The sequence below is a fragment of the Periplaneta americana genome, chromosome 15 (genome assembly GCF_040183065.1).
Source record: "Periplaneta americana isolate PAMFEO1 chromosome 15, P.americana_PAMFEO1_priV1, whole genome shotgun sequence".
Taxonomy (NCBI): domain Eukaryota; kingdom Metazoa; phylum Arthropoda; class Insecta; order Blattodea; family Blattidae; genus Periplaneta; species Periplaneta americana.
This window is the reverse complement of record NC_091131.1, coordinates 561396-586610: the sequence shown is the minus strand read 5'-3', so window position 1 is coordinate 586610 and position 25215 is coordinate 561396. Positions and strand designations below refer to the sequence as shown.

General features: G+C 37.8%; 1 protein-coding gene across 1 annotated transcript in view; it reads right to left on the bottom strand.

Moving 5' to 3' along the window:
• The window catches only part of LOC138715781 (platelet binding protein GspB-like), a 173629-nt gene that overhangs the window by 104802 nt on the left and 43612 nt on the right, over nt 1-25215 (bottom strand). The window contains exons 5-6 of the mRNA XM_069848844.1: nt 24926-25075; nt 20054-20147 (exon numbers count right to left, since the gene is read on the bottom strand). Of these exons, the coding sequence (XP_069704945.1) occupies nt 20054-20147; nt 24926-25075 (244 nt within the window). The remainder of the gene's footprint in view (nt 1-20053; nt 20148-24925; nt 25076-25215) is intronic.

Sequence of the window (25215 nt, the reverse complement as noted above, 5' to 3'; positions counted from 1 at the left end):
TTGTCGAGTCGACTGCATTGCACCAATACATGTTAATGCTAACGACGTTCAAGCAGATGTAACGCTATTTAGTCATGCATAAAAACAAAATTATCGTTGAATTGCGTTTAACTGTAAATCGTGTAAAATGTCAAATGTTATGTACAGTTTGAATAATGGCTAGTTTTTATTTCTCGCGTTTAATGATATTTGTTTTACACACTTACAGGAATATGTTTGTTTTTGTTCTTCAAAATAACTTATTCATAGTATTTTGTAATAAATTGCCGAAATCACGGCTTTAAATGCCCTTTGGGGTGCGGAAAGTGGTGCTCCGATTTTTATGGGGTGCTTGCGCACCCTTTCGCACTCCTCTAGCGACGTCCCTGCTTTTGCACCATCCTTTTTTAATCACGGTGTAGGATAAAGTTGCCTAATCCCGTGATACTTTTTTTAAACTGAATGTCAGTCGAAGTTTTGCCATTCGACCATAATAATGAATATTTCACCTATTTTTGAGACATCAGTGAACTTCCTAGCAAGATATCCAATCCCGCAACATTCATGAAAAAAAAATGTATTACGGAATTAGGCAACTTAACCCTATATTATGAAACAAGTTCATTCATAATGTTATACTTCATGTTTAGGGAACGAACAAAGCGAGTTGACTAGTAATAACTGTACAACATTATAAACGTGTTTCATACGTTACTTTTTTGTACGAGATCATTATAAAACAATTAATAAATAAATAAAATAAATTTGAAATGATGGGTAGTTTGATATCATGCTACGACGACGACAACAACAACAACAACAACGATGTATTAAATATTATAGCACTCCAAATCGTTTCATAACAGGTTTGCTCCAGCACGGTTCGGAATCGATTCTGAACTGCCTGCTCATGCACAGCAGCCCAATGTGTTTTCCAACAAGACTAGAACCGATACTGAACTGTTCCAACGTGCTTCAGAACTCGTTCCGAGGAGTGAAATTGGTTCTCGATTAAAGAGCAGAACTGGGAATTCTGAACTGCTGACGCATGCGCAGATGGTTTAATCTGAAGTTATGGTTAAAATGCTTCGAGACTAGGCAGGTTAAAATAAAAAACTGTCCATCATGAGTGATTTGGAAGGGGACAGTGACATATTTTATGACGAATAAGTTCGGAAGATGAATATAATTTTAATATGGAAAAAACTCCGAAGGCCTTGAAAGAACAGTCCAAGAAACGTTCCAACAACGTGAAATCCCTAACTAGTTGTGATACAGTACACAACTGGCGCATGCGTCATTAGAAGTTCTGAATTGCTTGCTCAAACAAACCTAATGTTAACTTTATGACAAGTTGTATCGTCATAATAGAAGTCATAACGTTTTAGTTGCCATTGTAATATTTTACGACTCTGTCGCATTATGAACGATTTTCACTAACGATAGAGACTTCATTGTTGGGCTGCACTCTTCGGCGAGTTTTATAATGAACGATATTCCGCCGGGTCGACTCAGATATCAAAATGTGTGTTTGAAAGTTGGACTGTCATGTCCAGAACTATTCAGAGATTGATTTTCAGCAGAGAGAACTGTCGTTTGCGCCAACAATAATTCTTCCTAAACATCTGACATCATTTTGTTCATCTTATAAAGAAATCCCAGGGCATGCAGCACGTATAAGCGAATGTAATGTTAGCTGGGAGGCCAAGAAGGATAATATTAAAATGAATTTGAGGAAGATGGGATATGATGGTAGAGACTTGAGGGCGGCAATAAACCTCCGGGTTCTCTACGAGGGAATGACACGTGCGCCCTGGCCGGTTCAGAGTTCCTTTTCGTCGAAGAGCAGGCTGCAACGTGTAATTGAACGACCACCCGTGTATGAACAAGTGATTCTTATTTGCTCTACTGGTTGACAAAAGCGTATTCACATCCCGCACTTTCTCAAATCAAAACGCTTTTATTCCAGTCTAATAAATTAGAGGAGACTTGTTCCACGCAATGACAAGGCCTGTTACTGTGTAGCTGTGTCATTTAAAATAATACAGTTACATTACCGGTTGTTCTGTATAGTTGTGAAACTTGGACTCTCACTTTGAGAGAGCAACATAGATAGGTTAAGGGTGTTTGAGAATAAGGTGCTTAGGAAAATATTTGGGACTAAGAGGGATGAAGTTACAGGAGAATGGAGAAAGTTACACAACACAGAACTGCACGCATTGTATTCTTCACCTGACATAATTAGGAACATTAAATCCAGACGTTTGAGATGGGCAGGGCATGTAGCACGTATGGATAATCCAGAAATGCATATAGAGTGTTAGTTGGGAGGCCGGAGGGAATAAGACCTTTCGGGAGGCCGAGACGTAGATGGGAAGATAATATTAAAATGGATTCGAGGGAGGTGGGATATGATGATAGAGACTGGATTAATCTTACTCAGGATAGGGACCGATGGCGGGCTTATGTGAGGGCGGCAATGACCTCCGGGTTCCTTAAAAGCCAGTAAGTAAGTGTTATAGATAAACTAAAGGTTATTAAATTAGAAATTTAATTTTGGAATTATAAAATCTCCTCGTTCCTATCATATCAACATTTATTTTTGAAAGAGAAATGCTATTAAATTGCTTTTTATCTCACAGTTTTTTGTAATGCTCTTAAGAAGACATGTTATTAATACTCTTCGTTATAATTAATCGAAAATCGGGCGGGAGTGTTTATGTTTACAACATGAACCAACTATCTCATACGTTTTACACTCGCACTTGTGGCTAACATCTACTCAGGCTCAGCGACTTGCAGCTTTATAATTCTTCCTGATCCTTTGCAATTTCTTTCAAGAAGTCCTCCCGAATCAATTTCTTTACGTGTTCAGCGCTACATACTGAGTCCACTCTTGCTGCAGGTACTGGTGCTGCGTGCCAAGACAATGGAGACACAGGAAGTGACACATCTGAACCGATGGTGGGAAGTTCCCCACAAGGTGCAACGCACTTGCTCATTTAGCTGAGAAGTTCCACTTCACACAAAACTCTACACGTCACATGAAAAAAAAAAAAAAAAAAAAAACTCAGAGCACGAGCGGGAATCGAAGTGACGCCCAAGTACAGCTCTGGCCGTATCTGTACGTACTTACCTGGTAACCAGCTATTCCTACTCTCAACAGGCTAAAGCTATGCAACATCTTGCGGGTACAAACCACTTATAGGGTGAACTAAAATACAAGCCTTCAGTTCTCTATACATCTTAATTGAGATTTACTTTAGTAAGTCTTCAAATTATTTTTATTTTATTGGGTTATTTTACGACGCTGTATTTAGCGTCTGAATGAAATGAAGGTGACAATGCCGGTGAAATGAATCCGAAAGTTACCCAGCATTTGCTCGTATTGGGTTGGGGGAAAACCCCGCAAAAAACCTCAACCAGGTAACTTGCCCCTACCGGGATTCGAACCCGGTCCACCGGGTTTCGCGGCCAGACGCGCTGACCGTTACTCCACACGTGGGGGCTCTTCAAATTATATGTGAATATGGAGAAGGAATATTTTTAATTTCCTCCGTAAGTATCAAACATGTTTAAATTAAAAAGAAGCATTACCTAAATATAATCTAATTCACTGCTAGCGGATCCAGGTTCAAATCCTGGTTGGAAGAAATTGGTTCCATAGGGTTTCCGAGGTTCTTCCTCGCCCAATTCGACAATTTTCACCATCGTTCCTTTGAACTTCATTCGTCATGCAGGATGCAGTATTGTTATACGAGGGTAAATCAATAGGCTAAGTATCCGCACTTCCGTTTTAATGTTATAAAGGTTGTCGAGTGGTGGCGCATTTGTGGAATGTCTGACCATTATCAGATCACTCCAGTTAGTGTTGCACTGTTGAACAGTAAACGTGGCTGCACCTCTCTTCATTGGCATAAAAGAAAAACAGTGTGCCCGTTTTTTGTCGTGAGCAGATGCAACAGCAGCCGAAATTCATTGAAGACTTTCCGTACAATACACAGTGACTCGGAAAACCCGTTGAAATTCATTTCTTTTTTCAACTTTTTTACTAACGATTTTTGCTTATGGCATTTGATGAACAACATATCGGACCAACTAAATTCGATACTGGAAGATTTCTAATTTAATAAATACAGCGATAAGAAGAGCTTGAATTTGCAGGTTTCAAAATTTCAATTCTTTCGCTAATGAAAGCAATACTTTTTTCCAACATTAACACACACAGTTTTATTTCGAATGATCTTTTTAGAACACATACAAATATTAAAAATGTAAATGCATCCTTTGTTTAATTTTTACATATTCCACAAAAATATAATGTAATTAAATAAATTATCGTTGAGCTACAGAAAATTTGCAACTGAACGCAGCAATGAGTCTACGTTCCAAAGAAAGCTTATAGTGGGTAGAATGTGATAAAATGAAAAACTTCGCAGGCACGTGCAATCGTGAGTGCATGTGATATTTTGCTGAGAGTCTGCATTTGCACATGGACCAACCTTGCAGGCTGGCATCAACCAGCACTACCACACAGCCTATGTTTCCAGATTTTCATTGCTTATTCAAGTAGTGCGGATATGTTGCAGTTTCCAGTGTGCATAGTGTTATCAGTGCGATCTCCTTCCTTTTAAACTTCTGCGCCTTCACAATGGAATGTCGAAAATCTCGGAGAGAACTGTACGAAATTCTTCGACAAAAATCTGGTGAAAGTACAAGTGACCAGCGAACACATTTCATAAAAAAAAAGTCGACGGCAATTCGGAAGGCGGTTGTCTGCTAGCGTTTGCGTCGAGACAACAGATAGAGAGAGCAAGGCAGCGTACAACATTGCACATCGTACTTCACGAGCACGTGCAATACAAATAGCGCAGGGGAGAATTTAAATTATCAAAAGACAATAATGACCTTAGCCGTTGAATACTGTAAGCATGACACCAAACAAACCCTCTTTCCTTCACTAACAATATTCTTTGCACGGTTCTCAATCCCACACCACATGGTTTTACAGTCGTTTCTTGCATGTTGGCAACACTGCTGCCAGCATCAAGATGGCCGGCAGCGTTCTGCTCGTTAACGTTTTTAAAATAATTGTACACCTTAAACACTATTTTCCGCGTCTGCTTGTGTAATACTTGTCTTTTTACAGTCTCTTCTTCCATTTATTTACCTTACACACAGTAAATGTTAGTTTTACTTATTCCATGAATAGGGATATCCTGAACTAGCACCAACACATAGCGCACGTGTACTTTGAGGGATGCGCTTTGCGTGTGCATTTGTTTTTCGGTATATAAACATTGAGGATATACGTGGTGTATTAGCATATTAAATACTCTTAAAAACAACTAAAAATGGCACATTTTTGTTATGTTCCTATATGTAAAAACCAGGGAAAGCTTTTTTGTCTTCAATCAGGTCCCGAAATATTCTGAATATATGCTTTAAGCCTTAAAAATATAAGTAATTAAATTGCACCTCGAAAGTGCTAGCTATTAAATAAAAGTAACTACTTCAAGTAAGGAATTGTTGACTACAGTTTCATTTTGGAAGAAGAAAAAGAAAGATTAATAAAGACATATGCAACCTCGACAGCGAGCTATGTTAGCTTAGATTATATTCAGTAGTTGTAGGATTCTCCGAAGTTTACGCCTGCAGTAAACTCTCGATAAACTGGAATGTTTATTATCCAGGACGATCCGTAGTGGAACCCATTTCGTGAATAATGTTTTTAATGTACTGTACCCTAATTATTAAAACCATGTTTTAACTTCAAATTTTCAAAATCATCCTACATAGTATTCAAAACTGCATGTCCTTAACCTACAAAACGCACGACTAATCGCGATACTACTGCGATCATAATATCATCCTATTAAAAATTGCATTTGATCTTTCTGCAACTACAGAAAAAAATACAAGGAATTCAATCTCGATAGTCCCTTCCCTATAAAAAAAAAACACACATTGGTGGCTGCATATTCTGTTTTTAGCGTACGGTTCGTAAATACTAATGATTAAAGATGATTTTCACCTTCGACATAGTTCCTATTTTTTTATTCGTGCACCTCGTTCTCAAAGTTCTCGTTTAGGTTCATGAATATTCAATTTACTCGTATCTATATTCTGCATACTGCAGAGTTCCCTATCCATCTCTTAAGGGGAATCGCTAATATTATACAGGTTTACGTTATTATTTATTGTAAGTTAAATTAAATTATGAGGTAAGAAAATACTGATTTATATTAAATTATACTAGGTTATACAAAATAATTGTAAATATAATTTTTACACGCACAGAAAACCAACAAGCGGGAAAACGTAATCAACTGTAGCATATGACATAACATAGCCCTACAACATGTTGCGCCGCATGGAACGCTCCTGCCATCTAGCGGTAAAACTTCGCATAAGATTTCCCTATTGAAACATTCGCACGTGAACAAACGAACTCGGGAAGTGCTTGTTATAGACTGGTTCTGATTGGTTCTACTGTACAAGCTTGTGACGTCACATACCAGAAATGCTACGGCGCATAGAGAAGCTAACCGCCTTCCGAAATGCCGTTATGTATTAGTGTTTAAGGACCACTCTACACCTGGAGATGAGAAGAAAATAAGGTCACAAGTGATGATTTTTGTCAATTATTATTTTATAAACTTGAAAAGTGCCACAGAAAACATGTTGAGAAGAGTTTACACGACGAGCCATGAAAACAATGATAGAGATAATTTACGAAAAATAGAAGCAATGTGTCAAGAAAAAAGTGTGACCGAGTTAGCTTTTGATACAATAACAAGACCTGGATTTAGAAGAAGGGAAGGAGGTACAGTAGCTTCTAAAATACTGAAGTTGTCTTAGCAAACCTTACGAGAGCTGGAAAATTCCATCTGGGGTGGACAGCCTTTGTATAAATAATTGTCGAGGCTAGTTTAGGTGAAAACAATGTAAGTTAATCTCGAAACTTCTGTAGAAGTGAAGCTCCTGAAATTCTTGTACCATACAGCAATACGTCTAGTAAAACTACAGATCATTAGCTACAATGAATCCAGATGGTTTTATGTTACGGTGAAAGTGAGGATTCGATGGCAGTAGTGGGCAATCGTCTATAAACAAGGTTCAGTGATCCGACATGTCTTTGTAACATGCATAGTGCCAGTTCAGTTACTTTACCAAGTAGATGAATCACCTCCGAAGGTAATTACAGCTATACGGTAAAATCCCTGTTCCTCATCTTTTCGATACTACAGACCACCAGAACCCACTTCACTTGTTTCTGCTGCATTGGTGTAGATGAAGATCTGATAAACCCCTTTGGTGTCATTTTGATCACTATTTATTGTGGATACAGCATCAATGAATCAACCTTCAATGAGTATATCTTAACTACCGCAAAAGTTTTTGTAGCAAAATATCCTTGGTATTATATGCCCCATCTGCACATAAGATTCTTCTGCATGGGCCTGTTATTTCTGCCATACTTCTTTCATTGGAAAAATGTTAGAAGAAGCTGAAGAAGTCAGAAACAAGAATATTAAATTCTTCCCTCAAGGGTTGTTGAAGACGAAGACATTTTTTAAGACTGAGGTTGACTTGTGATCCTATAGTCACACAATTTCTAAAACTGCCAAGAAAACCTGAAAAATCTCATCCATCTGATGTAGTTCACCTTCTTACAGAGCCGCCAGATTTTTCTTCCAGAACTGACATTAATGCTACTTCCATCGAGGACGATGAAGGTGAAAGCAGCGACGTGGAATGAGGTTTAAGGCATACTGATGTATTTAATAACATTATTCATTATATTTATTTTAATAATGATAAAGTATTATTAAACTTTGAATTTTCAGCCAAATATATTATACATAATGGATTTGGCAGTAATACAATTATTGGGGCAAAAAAAACAAACATTACTTTCTGCTTAATATGCTCTAAAAGCATTGAAATATTATTCGCATGAATTTATAAAAAAATACTGACTGCAGGAATTTTTCCGGTTTTTTGGATCTTCCAGATCACTGTGCAATACGGGAACATTGTTTTACCATGGCGAGGTGTGTACGAATGGATTGAAAAGTTAAAAAATGGTTGGACAAGCATGAAAAGAGTAGGATGCCCATCCACATCTACTAGTGAAGCCAAAATTGAGCAAGTCTTTGCCATGATTCAGACGAACCGAAGGGTGACTATCGAAAAAGTGGCAAATTAGTCAAAGGCTTGGCTTTCATAAAGTCTGTGCAAGGTGGGTCCCAAAGGTTTGTCTGACAATGCTTACTGCTAACAAAGGTGAACTGCTTGAAATGAATAGTTACTGCAGATGAAACGCAGATTCATCACTTTGAACCTGAAAGCAAATGCCAGCGCATGGAATGGAAAACCTCGAATCCCCAGTAAAAAAGAAATTCAAGAGTGAACCCTCCGCAGGAAAAATAATGCTCACACTTTTCTGGGACTCACAAGGGCCAATAATGCAACATTACTTGAAGAAGAGCTCAATAATAAACAATGAGATGCTGAGCAACGAGCTGAACCAAAAGCCACGACCTATTGTTGGAAGGAGTTTTTTTTTTTCTTTTGCACGACAATGTACATCCACATACTGCCGTCTACACTGCTCAAACTATTGAGAAACTGGGTTTCGAGGTGTTGGAGCATCCTGCATACAGTTCCGATCTCGCCCCATCAGATTTCCATTTTTTTTTGATCCACTTAAAGATGCCTTAAGGAGCCGTCAATTCACCAAAGACAAGGAAGTGAAGAAAGTGGTGCATACGTGGCTTGCTGCTCATCAGAAAGCTTATGTAAAGCTGGATCAAGTACATTGTGAAGCAAGAGGACTATGTTGAAAAATGAGACGAATGTAAGTTTTTCCATTTTCATAATAAATTATAAAAAGAGAGTGCGGTTACTTATTGACTTACCTTCGTAGTCACGAGCTGTCTCATATTATAAGAACATCTTATATTTTGCCGAATAAAGCAGCAACACAAGACAAACTTTGGCTGAACAGTAATTTTTTAATGTATAAACTTTTGCAATGTAATGACCACTCTGTATAGTATACGTTTTTGTGCCTGGCTGGCACAACAAAGCTTTTCTGATGACGTGACCGATTGTTGTGCTTAAACTTTAACCAATAAAAACTTCGACTCATCAAATTAGGCCTATACTTTTTGCAGGTATTTGTCAACTCCACGTGGAGTGCAGTGATCTGCTGTAATAAAGTGTCCTTGTAATTGATGATGACGATGATGATGATGATGATGATGATGATACATTAGCATTTGCAAACTTTCATTTTATTACAGACAGAAAGAGAAAACCAAGATGTGGCAATAACAATACAGGCAGCTGTCAAGTCAATAATGATAATAACAATCACGCACCATGTCACAGGAGCATACATGGAATATAATCCATTAATGAATGCAGGAAAGACGGAGGGATAAAATCCTGGTTCTAGAGGTAGGGGAACAGAGTTGCTATAGAAATTTGTAATTTGTAAATTCGTCCTGAGACTTCGATGTGGGGAAAGTTATGATGGATGGTAGCGAAGTAAGATTTGTGAGAGGAAGGCAGGAGTAACGGGAGTGCCTAGGTTGTCCTCAGGTGGTACGATGGCGGGAAGGATAATGAGAGAGAGAGATGAAATCAGGTAGTCAGTTCTCGCAGTTGACGACACCAGGAGCGGGGAAACGGTAGACTCTATTGTCGAAGGATCAACAAGCCATAGCTCGCGACTTACCGACGCCAGATGGTTTTGAAGGGTTGAGCAAACAAGCCGGGAAGAGTGAAGGGAATGTTGTAGGAGAGAAATGCGAGTGATTGAAGCAATAAGGGAAGATTAGAAGCAATTTGTTTCAAGGTTAGGGGGCTTCTGACTGTGGGGCTGCGAAGATGCTCATTTTATTAAGGGTCATGTCGGGCAGCGAATGAAAGGAAGCTTCCGTGAAGCATCCCCTTGCGGATTTACGTGAATAAAGTGTCTGGGGGGGAGGGTTGCACTTGCAGGATTCTGCCATGTGGCGGGAAAAGTGCAAAACTAGATGGCAAAGGCTGCATAGCCACCTTCTCAAGCACAGGATGCGGCTGGCCACTCCAAAGTTTACCAAATTCGAGGTAGATTCCCCAAGGAGCACAAATGAAAGAAACACAACAAAATCATTCTGTGAATTTCCTGAGGCAGAATATAAAATTATGCTAGACCATAGTAAAAACAGATGAGTTTCCTTGGAGCATGCTTTGAATTTTTTCCTATCTCATTTTCTAAAGAAGTCAAAATGATGGCAGACGGATCTGAGTAGTGAAAGTCTGTGCTGGTGATTAACGTTTACTTTTAATAGGTGAATTTCCTTCACTAGTGTTCAATTTCTACTGATTTTCGAATATAGGAAAGATGGAACCAAAAACATAGAACCGTAATATAGCAAGCATAGAGAGTATGTCAGGAAAGTTATAGAAGAGCCTCAGCGGGATCCTGCCATATTGCAGAGTCTGGCAACAGTTCTAAAAGGCTCGCTGGTTGGGACCTGATCGAGGAGAACACTAGAGGCGGCTCTGCAAAAGAAGATACAAGAACTCGAGAATAAATTGACTGAACGATAAGATGACCTCATGGAATGTCAACAGTGAATGTGTCTACATAGAGTACAGCAAACGAATTCAGAGGACACTGACACTACTGCCAGGAAAATGGGAGTGGATTGACGATACACTGGTCAAAGCCATTACACCGACAAGGTAACAACAGGTGAAAGGCCTCAACCTCTGATCATAAAATTTGTTGGTTATAGGAAACGAAACGAAATATTTCATAATAAGAAACGGTTAAAAGGGACGGGCATTACAATGAGCAAAGACCTAATGGAACATCGACACAGTCTTTCCAACTGTGCATTACCAAATTTGGACTCTAGAGTTGGCGAAAACAAGCACAGAACCGCGCGTGAAACAGATCTGTAAATCACTAAATGTCAAAGTTCATTACTTCCTAATTACATCTTCATTTTGTATTTTATTGAACTTTTGTTAGTACACAGGCCTACTAGGCTAATTTATCAGTATCAGTATCATCATCATCATCATTATTTATTCTTTGGAAAACGTATTATACGTCTTTCACGTGTTAAATTTTATGTTACCTTGTTAACATGTTTCGGCCTGCTATTGGCCATCATCAGAACTGGTTGTTGCTGGTCTTGGCGCCTTTCGTTTTGTTTTCTGTGGGGCTGTATTTGTGTAGTGTAATGTGGAGTCAAAGAGCGTGTTCTGGAATTGAGTTGTGTGTTGAGAATTTCATTTGGATGTGTTTTTGTGTGTTTGCACGCTTCTTTCCTTCCATGTGACTTTCTAATGCCAATGATGAGGTGCCCCATGTTGCTAAGAGAAAGTGATGTTTTATATATGTTGTTGTTGTTTTCTAATGCCAGGCGTTTGACAATAAAGTCATTTGACCTCTTGCACTCCAATATTTTTCAAAGATATTATCATGGTCAGCCACTGAAGCACAGATTTTGAGGTGTTCCGAATGCATTTCTTGGTTTGAGCTGCACAATGGGCAATGTTTTATATATTACGTAGGATGCTGAAAATTTTTCTGAGGCACAGGTTTCAACCAAGTTCTGAAAATATCATCAAGCAGTCATCTTTCATCAAATGACGTTTTCCTTGGTTTTGATGAATATATTGTAAAAAAAAAAAAAAAAAAAAAAAAAAAAGTAGCAAACTGCTAAATGTACATAAGCCAAACAGAAATGATCAGGACGATATTCAAATACAAACTGCTGAGCCATTTATAACCGAATCCACACTTTCTGAAGTCGAAATTTACGATTGAAAAGCTGAAAAAGTACAAGACTTAGGTATTGATCAAATTCCAGAATTAATACAAGAGGGTGGAAACGTGTTATCCAGTGATATTTTTAAGCTTGTACTGCATATTTGGGAAAAGGAAATTGTACCAGAAGAATTGTATATTTTAAGAAAGAGGAAAGACTAACTATAGAAACTTTCGAGGAATATCACTTTTATTGACGTCATAAAAATTGTTGTCCAATATTCTTTTGAAAAGATTAACTCTTTATGTAGATGAAATCATTGGGATCATCAGTGCGGTTTTAGGTGTACTAGATTGACTGTGATATATGGTTTTTTATGTACGCCATTTCTTCTAATGACAAAGCAGCTGTTACCTTTTCCACTGCATTCTGACTGGTCGGCAGTATCTGGGAGAAGATAGGTGTGGATTTTGTCACAATGATTTTTCCTGCAGTTGCAGGTGTATGTTCCCCAATATATTATATACAAAGCCAACATGACTATCACTATACTGTATATCTATAAAATGTTGTTTGTACTGAAACTGTCCGCTGGACCCATCCCAATTCCATTTACTAATTCATACACAATTTTGAAAATGTGTAAAGTCTAATGTTTTAATGACGGGGTCCTGCACATTTACTATTCAACTGGTAGTTTAGTTCAATAAATGCATACAAGCATAGGGCCTGTCTTTAGGCTGCAATATTCGGTGATACAAAGGATAAATATCAGCTTTTTTCTTTCTGTGATTGACGAAACTGTAATGTAAATTGAAACTATAAAACAAGTAACAGAGAACACAACCTACAGTCAAACGTATTTAACTTTAACTGACCATTCGATCTTGGCGAGTGACGAAAACCAAATGCACGCACGTGCTTGGGCCAACCGAGTGCTGGCGCTAGACTACAGGCATAGCCTAGACACAAGTCCGTCTACATTCCAAATTTGCACATATATTCAAAATATTTTTTGTACGTTGGTTTACTCTTTTGGTAGCTCTGCATATATACTGAGGATTATTAAAAAAAGCAAAGTTAATTTATGTGAAGAAAAATATGTAAATACAAGTTTCTTCTCGTAAAGAGAGTAAATAAGTCAGAAAATGACATACCTTTTAGCATAATTTTAAGTAACAAACTATGAATGACATTTATAAATCTTTGATTGCATCTATGAAATCTCGAAGTTACTATCTCTTACTTTGGAATGTCATGACAGGCACCAAACTCAAACCTAGGAGTGTGATATATTGAAATGTATTAGCGCCAACTAAGACAATGGTATATAGCATTCCTCTCAGAGAAAGTCTAAAAACTGAATTTTGTCACGAATTTCGGATCATTGTGCAGTGGATTCGAACTAGAGTTGAACAACGATTGAGAAAAGAAGACTAACAGTGTCTGCAAAGCCGAAAACCCGCACGACAATGTTGTCTATGTCGTGTTGTTGACGTGAAGACTGCTTGTGAGTGTTTCAAGACTTCGGGAGTGATGAACTCTCGAATGTCAAGCAGCCTTGAATCGTCACAGTTGTTTATACCAGACTGAACTTTCATCTACTTTGGCAATTGTTATATATGTATAAACAATCAAGTAGTCTATTTGAAACATCATCTCTACCTTTCAGTGTATGATAATCCGTTCTCCAACCTTTGCTTAATTACTAGGCTCTTATTAAAAGGCTAGGAATTTCCTTTTCGTATGTTTGAGATCAAGTGTACAATAAAAAATATTAATGCTTTATTTAACGTTATGTTTTATGTTTCTTAAAAATTCAAATTTATTTCAGAATTTTTTTTCTATTTATATAACCTAGGTAATATCATATAATAGAACCAAAACATTTTGATAACTAAGATACTGTCTTGTTTTGTCTTTCTGTCTCCATTAAACATTTCTAATATTATTTATTTCAATGATGTATGTTATTCAAAGTTACGAAATCTTTCCACATCGACCAAACGCTATTTCGAGAATGATGAGAAAATTCGAAACGCACGAAAGTTACGAGACGAGACTCGAAAGATAAATGCAAAGAACACAGCGAGCGAGAGCGGCAGTTAGTTTTGTTCATCTCTAGTTCGAACCATCTGCGCCAATGCACCATCCTGAATAACACGGGTCTGATGCCACAGACCAGATGAACTGCTCAACATGAAATACTACAGCCGGAAAGTTCAAAAACATTTCCTCTGCAACAGTTACCTCAAAAACTGATTTCTTGCAACATCACAATACTTGTAGCAAGTTCATATCACAGCTTTGTTATTGTTTCCATTGATTGTTGTCAATTGGACTATCAGTATTATATGAATCCAGTGACTGTATGACGTCACCTAGAGGGAATGAGGTATCATCTGTTGAAATTGACAAAACCGGGGAGTCCAATCACTGCAGAATAAAAGTGAAATTATTTTAAAATATTTCGAGAACATTTTAAATATCATATACTTCCATTATTCTTCAGAAAGCAAATGTTTCCATGGAATACAAGTCACTGTTCTAAGTGAAGATCTGACGTACTCTTTTCTATTACAATAAAATGAAGATACTGGGTGGCACACGAAGCAGAATATTCTGGCTGCTTGAAATCCTCCAGTATTGCACTGTGTGAGTGAACAGTTGCAATAACTGACACCTTCTGTCTGCATTTCTTCACATTGGTCGAGCCAAACATTTCCGTCAGCACTGTGCAAAATGATGCACACTCAGAGTGACACATGGGAGAGAGGGTTCGAGGCAAGTTTAAAAGTAAAGGTCAACTGGCGAAGAGAGGCATAAAGATGTTTGTTAAGAAATGGCATGTTGTGGGATCTATGCAGAATGCCCCAAACAGTATTGGTGATTGTAGATGTGCGAGCTCCATTTGATGATCAGAAAATAATAAATAAAATTAAAAAATTGGCGATGATGATGATGATGATGATGATGATGATAATAATAATAATAATAATAATAATAATAATAATAATAATAATAATAATAAAAGGAAATACAACGCCTAGTTAAAATATATTGTAGTTACGAAATTGGTGTGAAATCAGACATACAATGAAACAAAACCAATTTTATTATCTCAACTAGTCCTCTTGTGAACCAGGTTCAGATCATGTGCACCGTATCATTTCTGGGACTTATAAAGTATCTGTGTGACAAAACTTTTTTGTAAGACTGTACATCTGAAGCCATATTGTGTGATGACTGTGCATCAGTTACGATCACAAACGTGTACAGTGAATAGCAACTGTGCAAGTTGGGGTACATAATGACTGATGAGGATTGGTTTCACCTCTCTGGCCACGTAAATTCACTGGGCAGTGGTGAACACTAACCTTGTATATGTGCAGCTACTCCACGACCTAGCATTATTATTATTATTATTATTATTATTATTATTATTATTATTATTATTATTATTATTATTATTATTCAGTGGCGGCTCATACATATTTAATGCATAGTGCCAAAATCAGTGGTATATCCAGGATACCCTAAGGGGGAGGGTAACTCTTTTTCCTACTATAAGCAGCAGCAATAATAATAATAATAATAATAATAATAATAATAATAATAATAATAATAATAATATTAATAATTATTATTATTATTATTATTATTATTACCTCCATGCCCCCCAAATGCCTTCATGGCATGTTACGGGGATACCTTTACCTTTTATTATTATTATTATTATTATTATTATTATTATTATTATTATTATTATTAGAGACGAGAATTCCATGCAAATGCATGTTTTTATAGGAACATAGGACATAGCTAATACTTAGTACTTATCCATTTCATTACTTTCCGGTTCCAAATATGTGTACTTTTCCCGTGCATATTTGCATGTTTTCGACTTTTTAGGAATAAAAACATGCATAATGCATATTTAGGTAATTTTTTAGCTTAATAATGCATATAATATACATTACATTCAGTTTAAATGCATGTTTTAATGGTTTTGTGTGGACACCTTAGTTTCTCGATTTTATGTCCCATTTTAGCTTCAGAAATCAGGATTGAAGAAAAAAAAAAAAGAAAAAACTAAATAACAGAAAAATTAAATAAAATGTTAAGATTTTCTCAGTAAGGTGTTAGAGGACCTTTCCCTGGACGGAAGTCCATTTTTACAACACTTTACCGACGACCCTCTATACACTACGTGTCATAAATTTATTACGTTGGATATTTTGAGAATAGTAAGTAGAGTGGAAATATAGAGGGTTCAAGGAAATTGCCGACAAATAATTTAGGTCAAAAGCATCCTCTTTCAGGGAGGTTGTAAATTCTCTTCCTTTTCTAGTACTAGTAGCAATTTAGATTCTACTAAAATTCGAATCACCATTAAACTGTGTTTGCAGTGTGTGAATGTCGTAAGTTGTTAATGTGCTTGTTTATTCTGTTTGCGCGTGTTAATGTGGTTCTAATATGTTTCCAATTTAAAGATTCCAAAAGTGTACTCTTTGCACAGTGGATTACTGTAAAGGAAAAGATTTTATTAGGTCAGATGAGGATGTCGTATTTTGCGACTGTTGGAGTAAAGAGTAAAGCAATGCTGTTCTGTTTCCGAATATTTTATATGACAATTGTTCTTTGTAAAAAAAAATTACAAAACTTGTTCAAAATAATTATTAAATTACGATGTCCGTTTTTAAATCGTATCTAGGTAACCGTAAGGTCTATTATAATTTCAGATGAAATGTACTAAAAAATTTCAAGTCGACCAACATGTCGCATCTGTTTCACATATTGCAAGAATGCAACAAAAGAAATAATCTTCAAAGAATTTCATAGATCCCTCAGTTATGCCCGTGCGAAAGTGGATGTAGCGGCGAAAAACAAATTGGACAGGGTCCTAAATGCTAATCCGGACTGCGGATTCTTTTGTTCAGTGAAGAAGGTTATTTGTGGCGAAAACTTGAATGAAGAATTTGACCTGACGCTGTCACAAATATGTTCATTCAAGTTTAAACCCGTAACTTCTTGCAATATAGAGTCAAGTGCAGGAACCTCACAGAAACCAATTTAAAAATGTTATTAGGTTTTTAACTGTGCAAAAAAAGTGAAGTGTAATAAGACATTTTGAAACAAAAATAAAAGTGCATATTTTAATGTATTTTTCGCTTGATCATGCATATTTCATAGTTTGATAGTGCATGAATGCATGCATAATTTGGGATTTTATAGTGCATGAAATTCTCGTCTCTAATAATAATAATAATAATAATAATAATAATAATAATAATAATAATAATAATAATAATAATAATCACTCACCAAAATTTATACAACTGGAGCACTTGAGCACATTTGTTGACCAGGTTAATATGCGCGATAGATAAAACCCATTCGCCTATTCTTCTGACTTGAAAATAAATCCATCATTTTTTTGTTGAAGTTGTCTATTTTGCAAACAAAACTCCTCAGATTCATCGTGCCCTCTTAGTGCTAAATCTAGTGCCCCACAAAATCGTATACAATTTATTATTAAATTTAACACATATCTGTTTTTATCAACTTGCTCATTGTGTTTTGCAATCGCGAATTTAACTGATTTTCAGTGTTCGCTTTACCCAGCATAGACAAACTGAAGACGTTATTCATATTAACCTTTGACTTATGATGTGTTTTTATTTTACCCCATAAGTGTACTAAATCCGTCACATCCACTTTTGACCAGCTAAGTTCACCTCCGAACAGAACACACGGGAAAAAGAAGAACGCATTTTTCACATCACATCCACACAACCAGTTGTTTTTTAAATAAATATCTGGGTTGAATTTGCGAGATCTGTTAACTTTAGCACTTTGCTGCTTTCGATGAATATTTAAGTGCGGTGTTGGTCTGCCTAATTCTTTAACACGAAGTTTGTTTTCATATGTTAATGTTGAAAACTGAGATTTCAATAAAGCGCCAACCGAATTCATTTTTTAACCGTACACAACACGATAACACGACCACTATTACAATGACAACCTCACGACTTAACACGTTGACACTACACTTGGTACTGTTGGTAGAAATAATAAAGTGAAAACTTTCTCAAGCCAAGTTTTCAAGAAACCGGGAGAGATTTTATTATCTTATTGTTGCAGTCTTCGCTAAGAAACTTGTTCTGACAAAGCGGAAGGACAGACAGAGCACGAGGTAGTAAGGGATCGGCGTAGTAAATGGGGATGTATACAGTTTTACAAGCATTGCAAAAGCCAGCTGCAATTTGTTCCTGGCACATTTCAGATCATGCTTTAGATGCTGAAAAGGACGAGCGAACATGAAGACTGCGCGCGCATCCCATTATATTTCTTATGGGATGTAGTGCCTGGCACAGACCCATCCTCCAAACACTGGTTACAGCGTATTTCGCTGCAAAGATCATATTGACCTGTAGAGTTTGTGTAAGCGTAACTTGTTTCTCTCAGGTTTTGAGCGGAAAATATGAATTCTCCTTTTCCTTCTGAATTCTGGTAGTGCCATGGCACAATGGCACTACCTCTAAAGCCGCCACTGTTATTATTATTATTATTATTATTATTATTATTGTAACCTCCAATAATGCTATTTCCCTAGGGTGACCAGATTCACATCGATAAAAAAAGAGGACATAAAGCTTCAAAAAGGAGGACATTGTTCCAAAAAAAGAGGACAGAAATCTGTACTTAGATTTAGGCTTAGGCCTATATTATACTTTAAATTACGTCAAAATCTAATTTATTACAGAATATTTAGGCTTATATCACACTTAAAAGTATGTTAATATCTATTTTATTAACTTACAAAATAATTATGAAAAAATGTAATAATGATTTTACAGTTAGCTACATATGAAAGTCAAGGAAACTATAATCATGAAAGAGGACAGAAAATATCTATTTAGAGTTACATTTGCAATTCGATCTCTCGATTTAATAGCTACCTGTGAGCAACGACCATAACAAGGGGGAGCAAAGAGAGTTATTATGATCGTTGGTAAAGAGCTGCTGCCACCTACAGGCAAGTTACTTGAAAAAGGCGTCAAATCAGATAATTTCAAAATATCAGGCATACAAGTTACGAAAAGGAGGACATTTCTTGATTTTTTTAAAATCCGCCTGGACCCCAGACAAAAGCCTAAAAAGGAAGACATATCTGGACAAAAGAGAATGTCTGGTCACCTTATATTTCCCATGAGGCAACACTACGACAAAACTGGATACTGAAGCAATGTGGAACAGTCTCACGCTCTTCTCCTGAAGAAGAAAGTATATCCAACCTTCCAAACATTGCGAATTTTATTTTTGTATACTGTAACAGCAATAAGTTACACCTCTTCAACGTTGAGCAGCCAGCTGGTAAAAGTAAGACTTAAACTGCAGATATCATTCAGCATTGAAATCCAGCGCATCAGTGTAAAATGAACACAATAAAATGTAATGGTGATATTCGTAACACAGTAAACATGTAAGAGAGCCACAGTACATCATATCAAATTAACAGAAAACTGGAAAATATCAGATTAACTAAATATAAATACAGCCCAGAAGGCAACCATGTGAACCATATTTATGAAATTATAATATGCATTTTTTTTTTCTTTACAAAATAATGTCTTGAAAACTGGAGTGCATATTATATTCAGTGTTATATTATATTCGCAAGCAAACACCCAGACCCGAATAAAATTTATGCTATGAGGTACTTGCAGAGAAACTGTCATTGCAAATTTGTTTCTTTTCGTCTTTTGCGCAATTTTCATACGTAATTTCACGTTCATTTTTGACAACAATTATTATTAATACGAATATTATTTTTAACTACAATAATGATTTACTCACACTTTTTCTCTTTATTCTGGCACTTTAAATATATAACTTTTAACAATCACGTGTCTTTAAATAACAAAAAGAAATTACCAATAATTACTGATGAAAGAGTGGCATGACATTAGTCATTGTTAATCAGTGTTCTGACACTGCAAGTGAGCCGTCTTCATAATATAATTATTTCAATCTTGAGTGGTTCTTAGCACAAGTACGTATTATATTGGAGTAAATACAGTCTGCAAGATGAAACAATGGAATTGGAAAGGGAGGGGGACGAATGTTGTCGTCAGCGTTCAGGGTTCAAGTCTAGCAGAGGGCAATGAAGTTAAGTCTGGCTATAGTCGCCTTCTTTGTGAAATTCAGACAACAGGGAACAAGGAACAAGGTAGCAAGTAAATCAGCACAGATGTACTGTGCAATATACCACAGACTCTCTTCTTACTTACCGATTGCTCGAGACACAGCCAGTTGTCCGTTGACTCTCCAAGTGCCCCAGTAGAGCACGCAGCCCCCCATCACTTCTATGCGCTCTCTCTCGTCCTGCAAGGCAAGATAAATCGTCACACCCACATAAAAACATGTTATGTCTCACACTATTAGGTTAGGGCACAACTACAAGGCGCAGACCGTGCTTTCCAAGGGGTAGAATTAACATCATTTTCCCTTCTGCCTTAGTTGGTAATGTATGATGAAGTTTCGAATGTTTCAAAAAATAAAAGTAAATAAATTTAAAACACTTCATCTGAAATAAGAGATAATATTTCTTTCTTCTAGTTTTCACATTTCGGTAATTAAATTTGATACGGAAAAAGACCTTTGGGGAGGCCAATACATAGATGGGAGAATAATATTAAAATGGATTTGAGGAAGGTGGGATATGATGATAGAGACTGGATTAATCTTGCTCAGGATAGGGACCAATGGCGGGCTTATGTGAGGGCGGCAATGAACCTCCAGGTTCCTTTAAAGCCAGTAAGTAAGTATGGACTGTACTACTTTTCTGTCGCGTCAATAATCAGTTAATCAATATTCTAACCAATTGTAAAAACCCTAACTGTCGCAGCAAATTCTTCTTTTATACCAACGTCACCTGAAAGTGGAAACAACTTTTGTTTCAAGAACAATGTAGCAGTAACACCAAATCGGTAGTTGGCAAACTGTTATAAAAGCTTCAGTTTATGACTCTGTGGGATCAGAAAGAGTTAGTGTTTGCTGCTCAGTGTTCATTGTGCACACGTGCAGATTAATTATTTTATTCATTAATTATGGGCTGTGCTTAAAAAAGAAAGGAAAGGCTGATAAAAAAAGAAAATATCGTAGAAGTATTTTTTTTTAATTTCATCATCCTTGGGGGAAAAACAATTAAGTGATACCTGTAGTGAACTGCAACTAGTGTGGATGTTACAGGGTCCGGGGTGCAGGCTACTCACTGGCCCAACTACCATTTCACAGAATTTAGGGACGAATATGCAGAATTCAAATGATGTATTACTGGTACCATTTGAAGAAGAGGGACCTCCTAAATAGTGATAATCCATCAGTTAAGGGCCACTTTCAGGACATTAATATTAGTGGCAATTTAATTCGGAAAGGGCCATGCCAACCCAGAAGTCCCTTTCTAAAAGATTTACACAATAAGAGTTTCTTCATCAGAATGGAAACCCATGGACAAAAAATTCCTCTAACTTGGCTACGCTGCAAATAAATAATGTCGTTTATTGTCGACCCTGTTGGCTGTTGTCAAGAAAACAAAATCAGGCATGGACAGATGGCAGGGTCCCTCCAGAAAATCAAGGTTCAGATCAAATTGCATCATGCCATATTTATGGTCAGTGGAAACATAACAAATGACTTGAGGAAGCTGAGAAACAGGCAAGTACAAAGCTCATTAATATTACTTTAAAAATTCCCAACCATTCACAGGACGGGGAGGCCTTACATGGAAGTACTTGCACAATCTTTTTATCTCAGGTTCAGCTATGACGGTTTTATCATCACTGTCACTGTGTTATTCAAAAACTGACACTGCAGAACTATACAAGTGATCACAAAACAACTGTTCAGAATTCACTGAACATGTTGTTTATTGGCAAAAAAAAAACTGCCTTTGAGATTGAAATATCTACATCAATACTGTTTATTATTCTGTTTATTGACAGCCAGGCAATGCTCTAAGAGTGAAGATAATTTCCTTATGGCTTCCAATAATCCTCGACTTATTAAGGCTGATCATAATCTTCTCCAGTACTTCTCTTAACATGCACTCATCATCATGCAAAATTATCTTTTGATTATACACTAATGTTTGTGGAAACTGCAACACTAAGAAGGATACATGTGACTGAAAAGAAATTTATACCACAGATTAGGTACATGACAATACACAAATGATTAGAATTACAGAACTGTACCTGATCTGTGACCGTGAGATTTCAGTATGGTGCAATGCGCTGCAATCAGAGCCTCTAGCGTCATGGCATGAAATCAAAGAGGGCCTGGATATATTCCTCGGAAATCTCCCTCCATGCAGTTTGTATGCGAGTTCACAAAGCGTCAAGAGTGGGTGCTGGAGGACCATGATGAACAAGTTGCTGACCAACCATATCCCAGACACGTTCGATGAGTGACATGTCTGGCGAACGTGCAGGCCAGGGAAGCAGTGATACCCGTCGTTCTTCGAAGAAGGCTTGCACAATCCTCGCCACATGTGGCCGGGCATTGTCCTGCTGAAATATGGCATGTGGAGTTGCCTGAAGGAGGGGCAGTACCTCGGGCTCTAAAACCTCCCTAATGTAGCGGCTGCTGTTCAGATTGTCATGAATACATAGGAGTGGAGATCGCATATTGTATCCAATGGTGCCCCAAACCATCACACTAGGCGTTTGTCCGCTATGCCGCTCAACAAATGCAGGTTCTCAGATTGCATTCACCACAGTAGCGTCTAACACGTATGCGGCCATCATTGTAGGACAAGTTGAAGCGGACTCGTCTGAAAACACATTTTGCCACTCAGCACGCCAGTGACGGCGTTCACGTGCCCATTGCAGTGTGAGGCGTTGGTGGTTTCTGCACAATGGAAGCTGACGCAACGCCATACGAGCCACTAGTCCAGCCCTCAAAAGACGACGACGAACCGTTGACGCAGACTGCAGTACTCCAACGTCGACTCAACACTGGATGAAGCTGTACGGGCCGTCATGGCCATGTGGACAAGATGGCGATCATTCCATGCTGTGGTCACATTACGTGGTCCAGTACCCACTAGTCTCTGCATACGACCCTCTGCTATCCACTGGTTCCACACACACATCACTGTCGCAGCAGCATGCCCTGTACGAGCCGAAATGTCACAGTATGACAAACCTGCTTCCTGGAGACCAACCATTCTGCCCGTTCAAACTCACTCACATGCTCATATTCTGCCCTTCCACCTCGACGAGGCATACCTGCACAGCTTTCACGTTTCCACTTCGTTTGGAAGCTCTGCACTGACTGAGCAAAGCATAACACTGACTTGCTGGTGACACAAGAGACCTCACTGTTGGGCCTCTGTGTACGCCATCTCTCTGAAAACGTAATCAATTACTGGTGGTACACTGTTCTACACATCTTCCGAGTTTGGAGTCGTTTGGGCCCTTCTTCCTGGGTGTTGTACTTTTCAGAAACAGTAGTGTATCATGGAACAAGTCTGCAGCTTCAAATATTGTCAACAATCCTAATTCCTCTCCCTCATTCAAGTGAACTAGGTTCTGATAACCCAAAATATAGTATTGGATGTGGACAGGGCAGTGACATGCACGAGGCCCCCAAATTATCTTAAACCGGATCTCTTCAATTTCGGCTTATAGCATAGAAAATGACTTCAGAAGCGACATCTTGGTCAGGTCCCACCCCGCCCTCTCAAGCGAGAATCATCCTTCTGTAACTCTCACACTACCGAAGTACAGCAAGGGCAGTGACTGCATGTTTGAAGTCCCTTCCTCACCCTCAGACTCTGGCAACAGAAGCAGTAAGCTGTTACTGTCTGTTCGCGTTGCTCATCTTAAGACTGAACCACCCCAGTTTCCTACCCAAGGTGACCTCTACTCCAGGCTATTAATCACACACCAGGGATGCTACAACCCTTCTTACTTATTTATGGCTTTTAAGGAACCCAGAGGTTCATTGCCGCCCTCACATAAGCCCACCATTGGTCCCTATCCTGAGCAAGATCAATCCAGTCATATCATATCCCACTTCCCTTAAATCCATTTTAATATTATCCTCCCATCTACGTCTTGGCCTTCCCAAAGATCTTTTTCCCTCCAGCCCACCAGCTAACACTATATGCACTTCTAGATTTGCCCATACATGTTATATGCCCTGTCCATCTCAAACGTCTGGATTTAATGTTCCTAATTATGTCAGGTGAAGAATACAATGCGTGCAGTTCTGCATTGTGTAACTTTCTCTATTCTCCTGTAACTTCATCCCTCTTAGCCCCAAATACTTTCCTAAGCACCTTATTCTTAAACACTCTTAACCTCTGAATAATTTGAAGGGGCCGGGTATCGATCCCAGGAGCTTTACCTGAAAGCCAGATTTGCATAACTCTTAACCTCTGTTCCTCTCTCAAAGTGAGAGTCCAAGTTTCACAACCATATAGAACAACCAGTAATATGACTGTTTTATAAATTCTAACTTCTGTTCCTCTCTCAAAGCGAGAGTCCAAGTTTCACAACCATATAGAACAACCAGTAATATGACTGTTTTATAAATTGTAACTTTTAGTTTTTTTGAGAGCAGACTGAATGATAAAGCTTCTCAACTGAATACCGATAACAGGCATTTCCCATATTTATTCTGCGTTTAATTTCCTCCCAAGTATCATTTATATTCGTTACTGTTGGTCCAAAATATTTGAATTTCTCCACATCTTCAAAGGATAAATTTCCAATCTTTATACTCCATCCCTACACATTCCCTAATTCCGGGATTGGTTGACTGACTGACTCAGCATCCAGTGCAACAGATACCACCCTTGATTATAATACTTACCCTTCGCACATTATACTATCAGGGTTGAACAGCCCAGATTTAGAATTACCATATAGCCAAGTCACCTAAACTGAGACAATTCATTCTACCTGTGGTGTGTGACATGAGGAAGACATAAATACCAAATTAAACAGATTTAAAAAGGCATGCAGTGATATGAAATAAGATGCAGGTACCTATTCAACTAAAATTCTACAGAGTGACGGCAATCCCCATGTTAACCTAAAGTTGTGAAAATTAGTCAATAAATAGAAATAGCAGCATGAGCCCATAATGCCCACCTGTCGGTCCGGCTTGTGGGGGTTCACTACTCGCACGGCCTGCCCATTGCGCACCAGCACGGCTTGTGAATCACCCAGCCACGCCACGTACAGCATCTTCTCTTTGGGTCGCAGCAATGCACAAACGGCAGTTGTGCCACTTCGCAAGTTCTGCAATAAAAAATATAGCAACAAAAACTTTCTTTTATCGATTTGAAGACTTGATTAAGTATTAGGGCGTATCGAAAAAGGCCGAACATTTTTTTCCCCAAAATTAAAAATTTAAGGGTTGCAAAAGTAGTAGTAGTTGT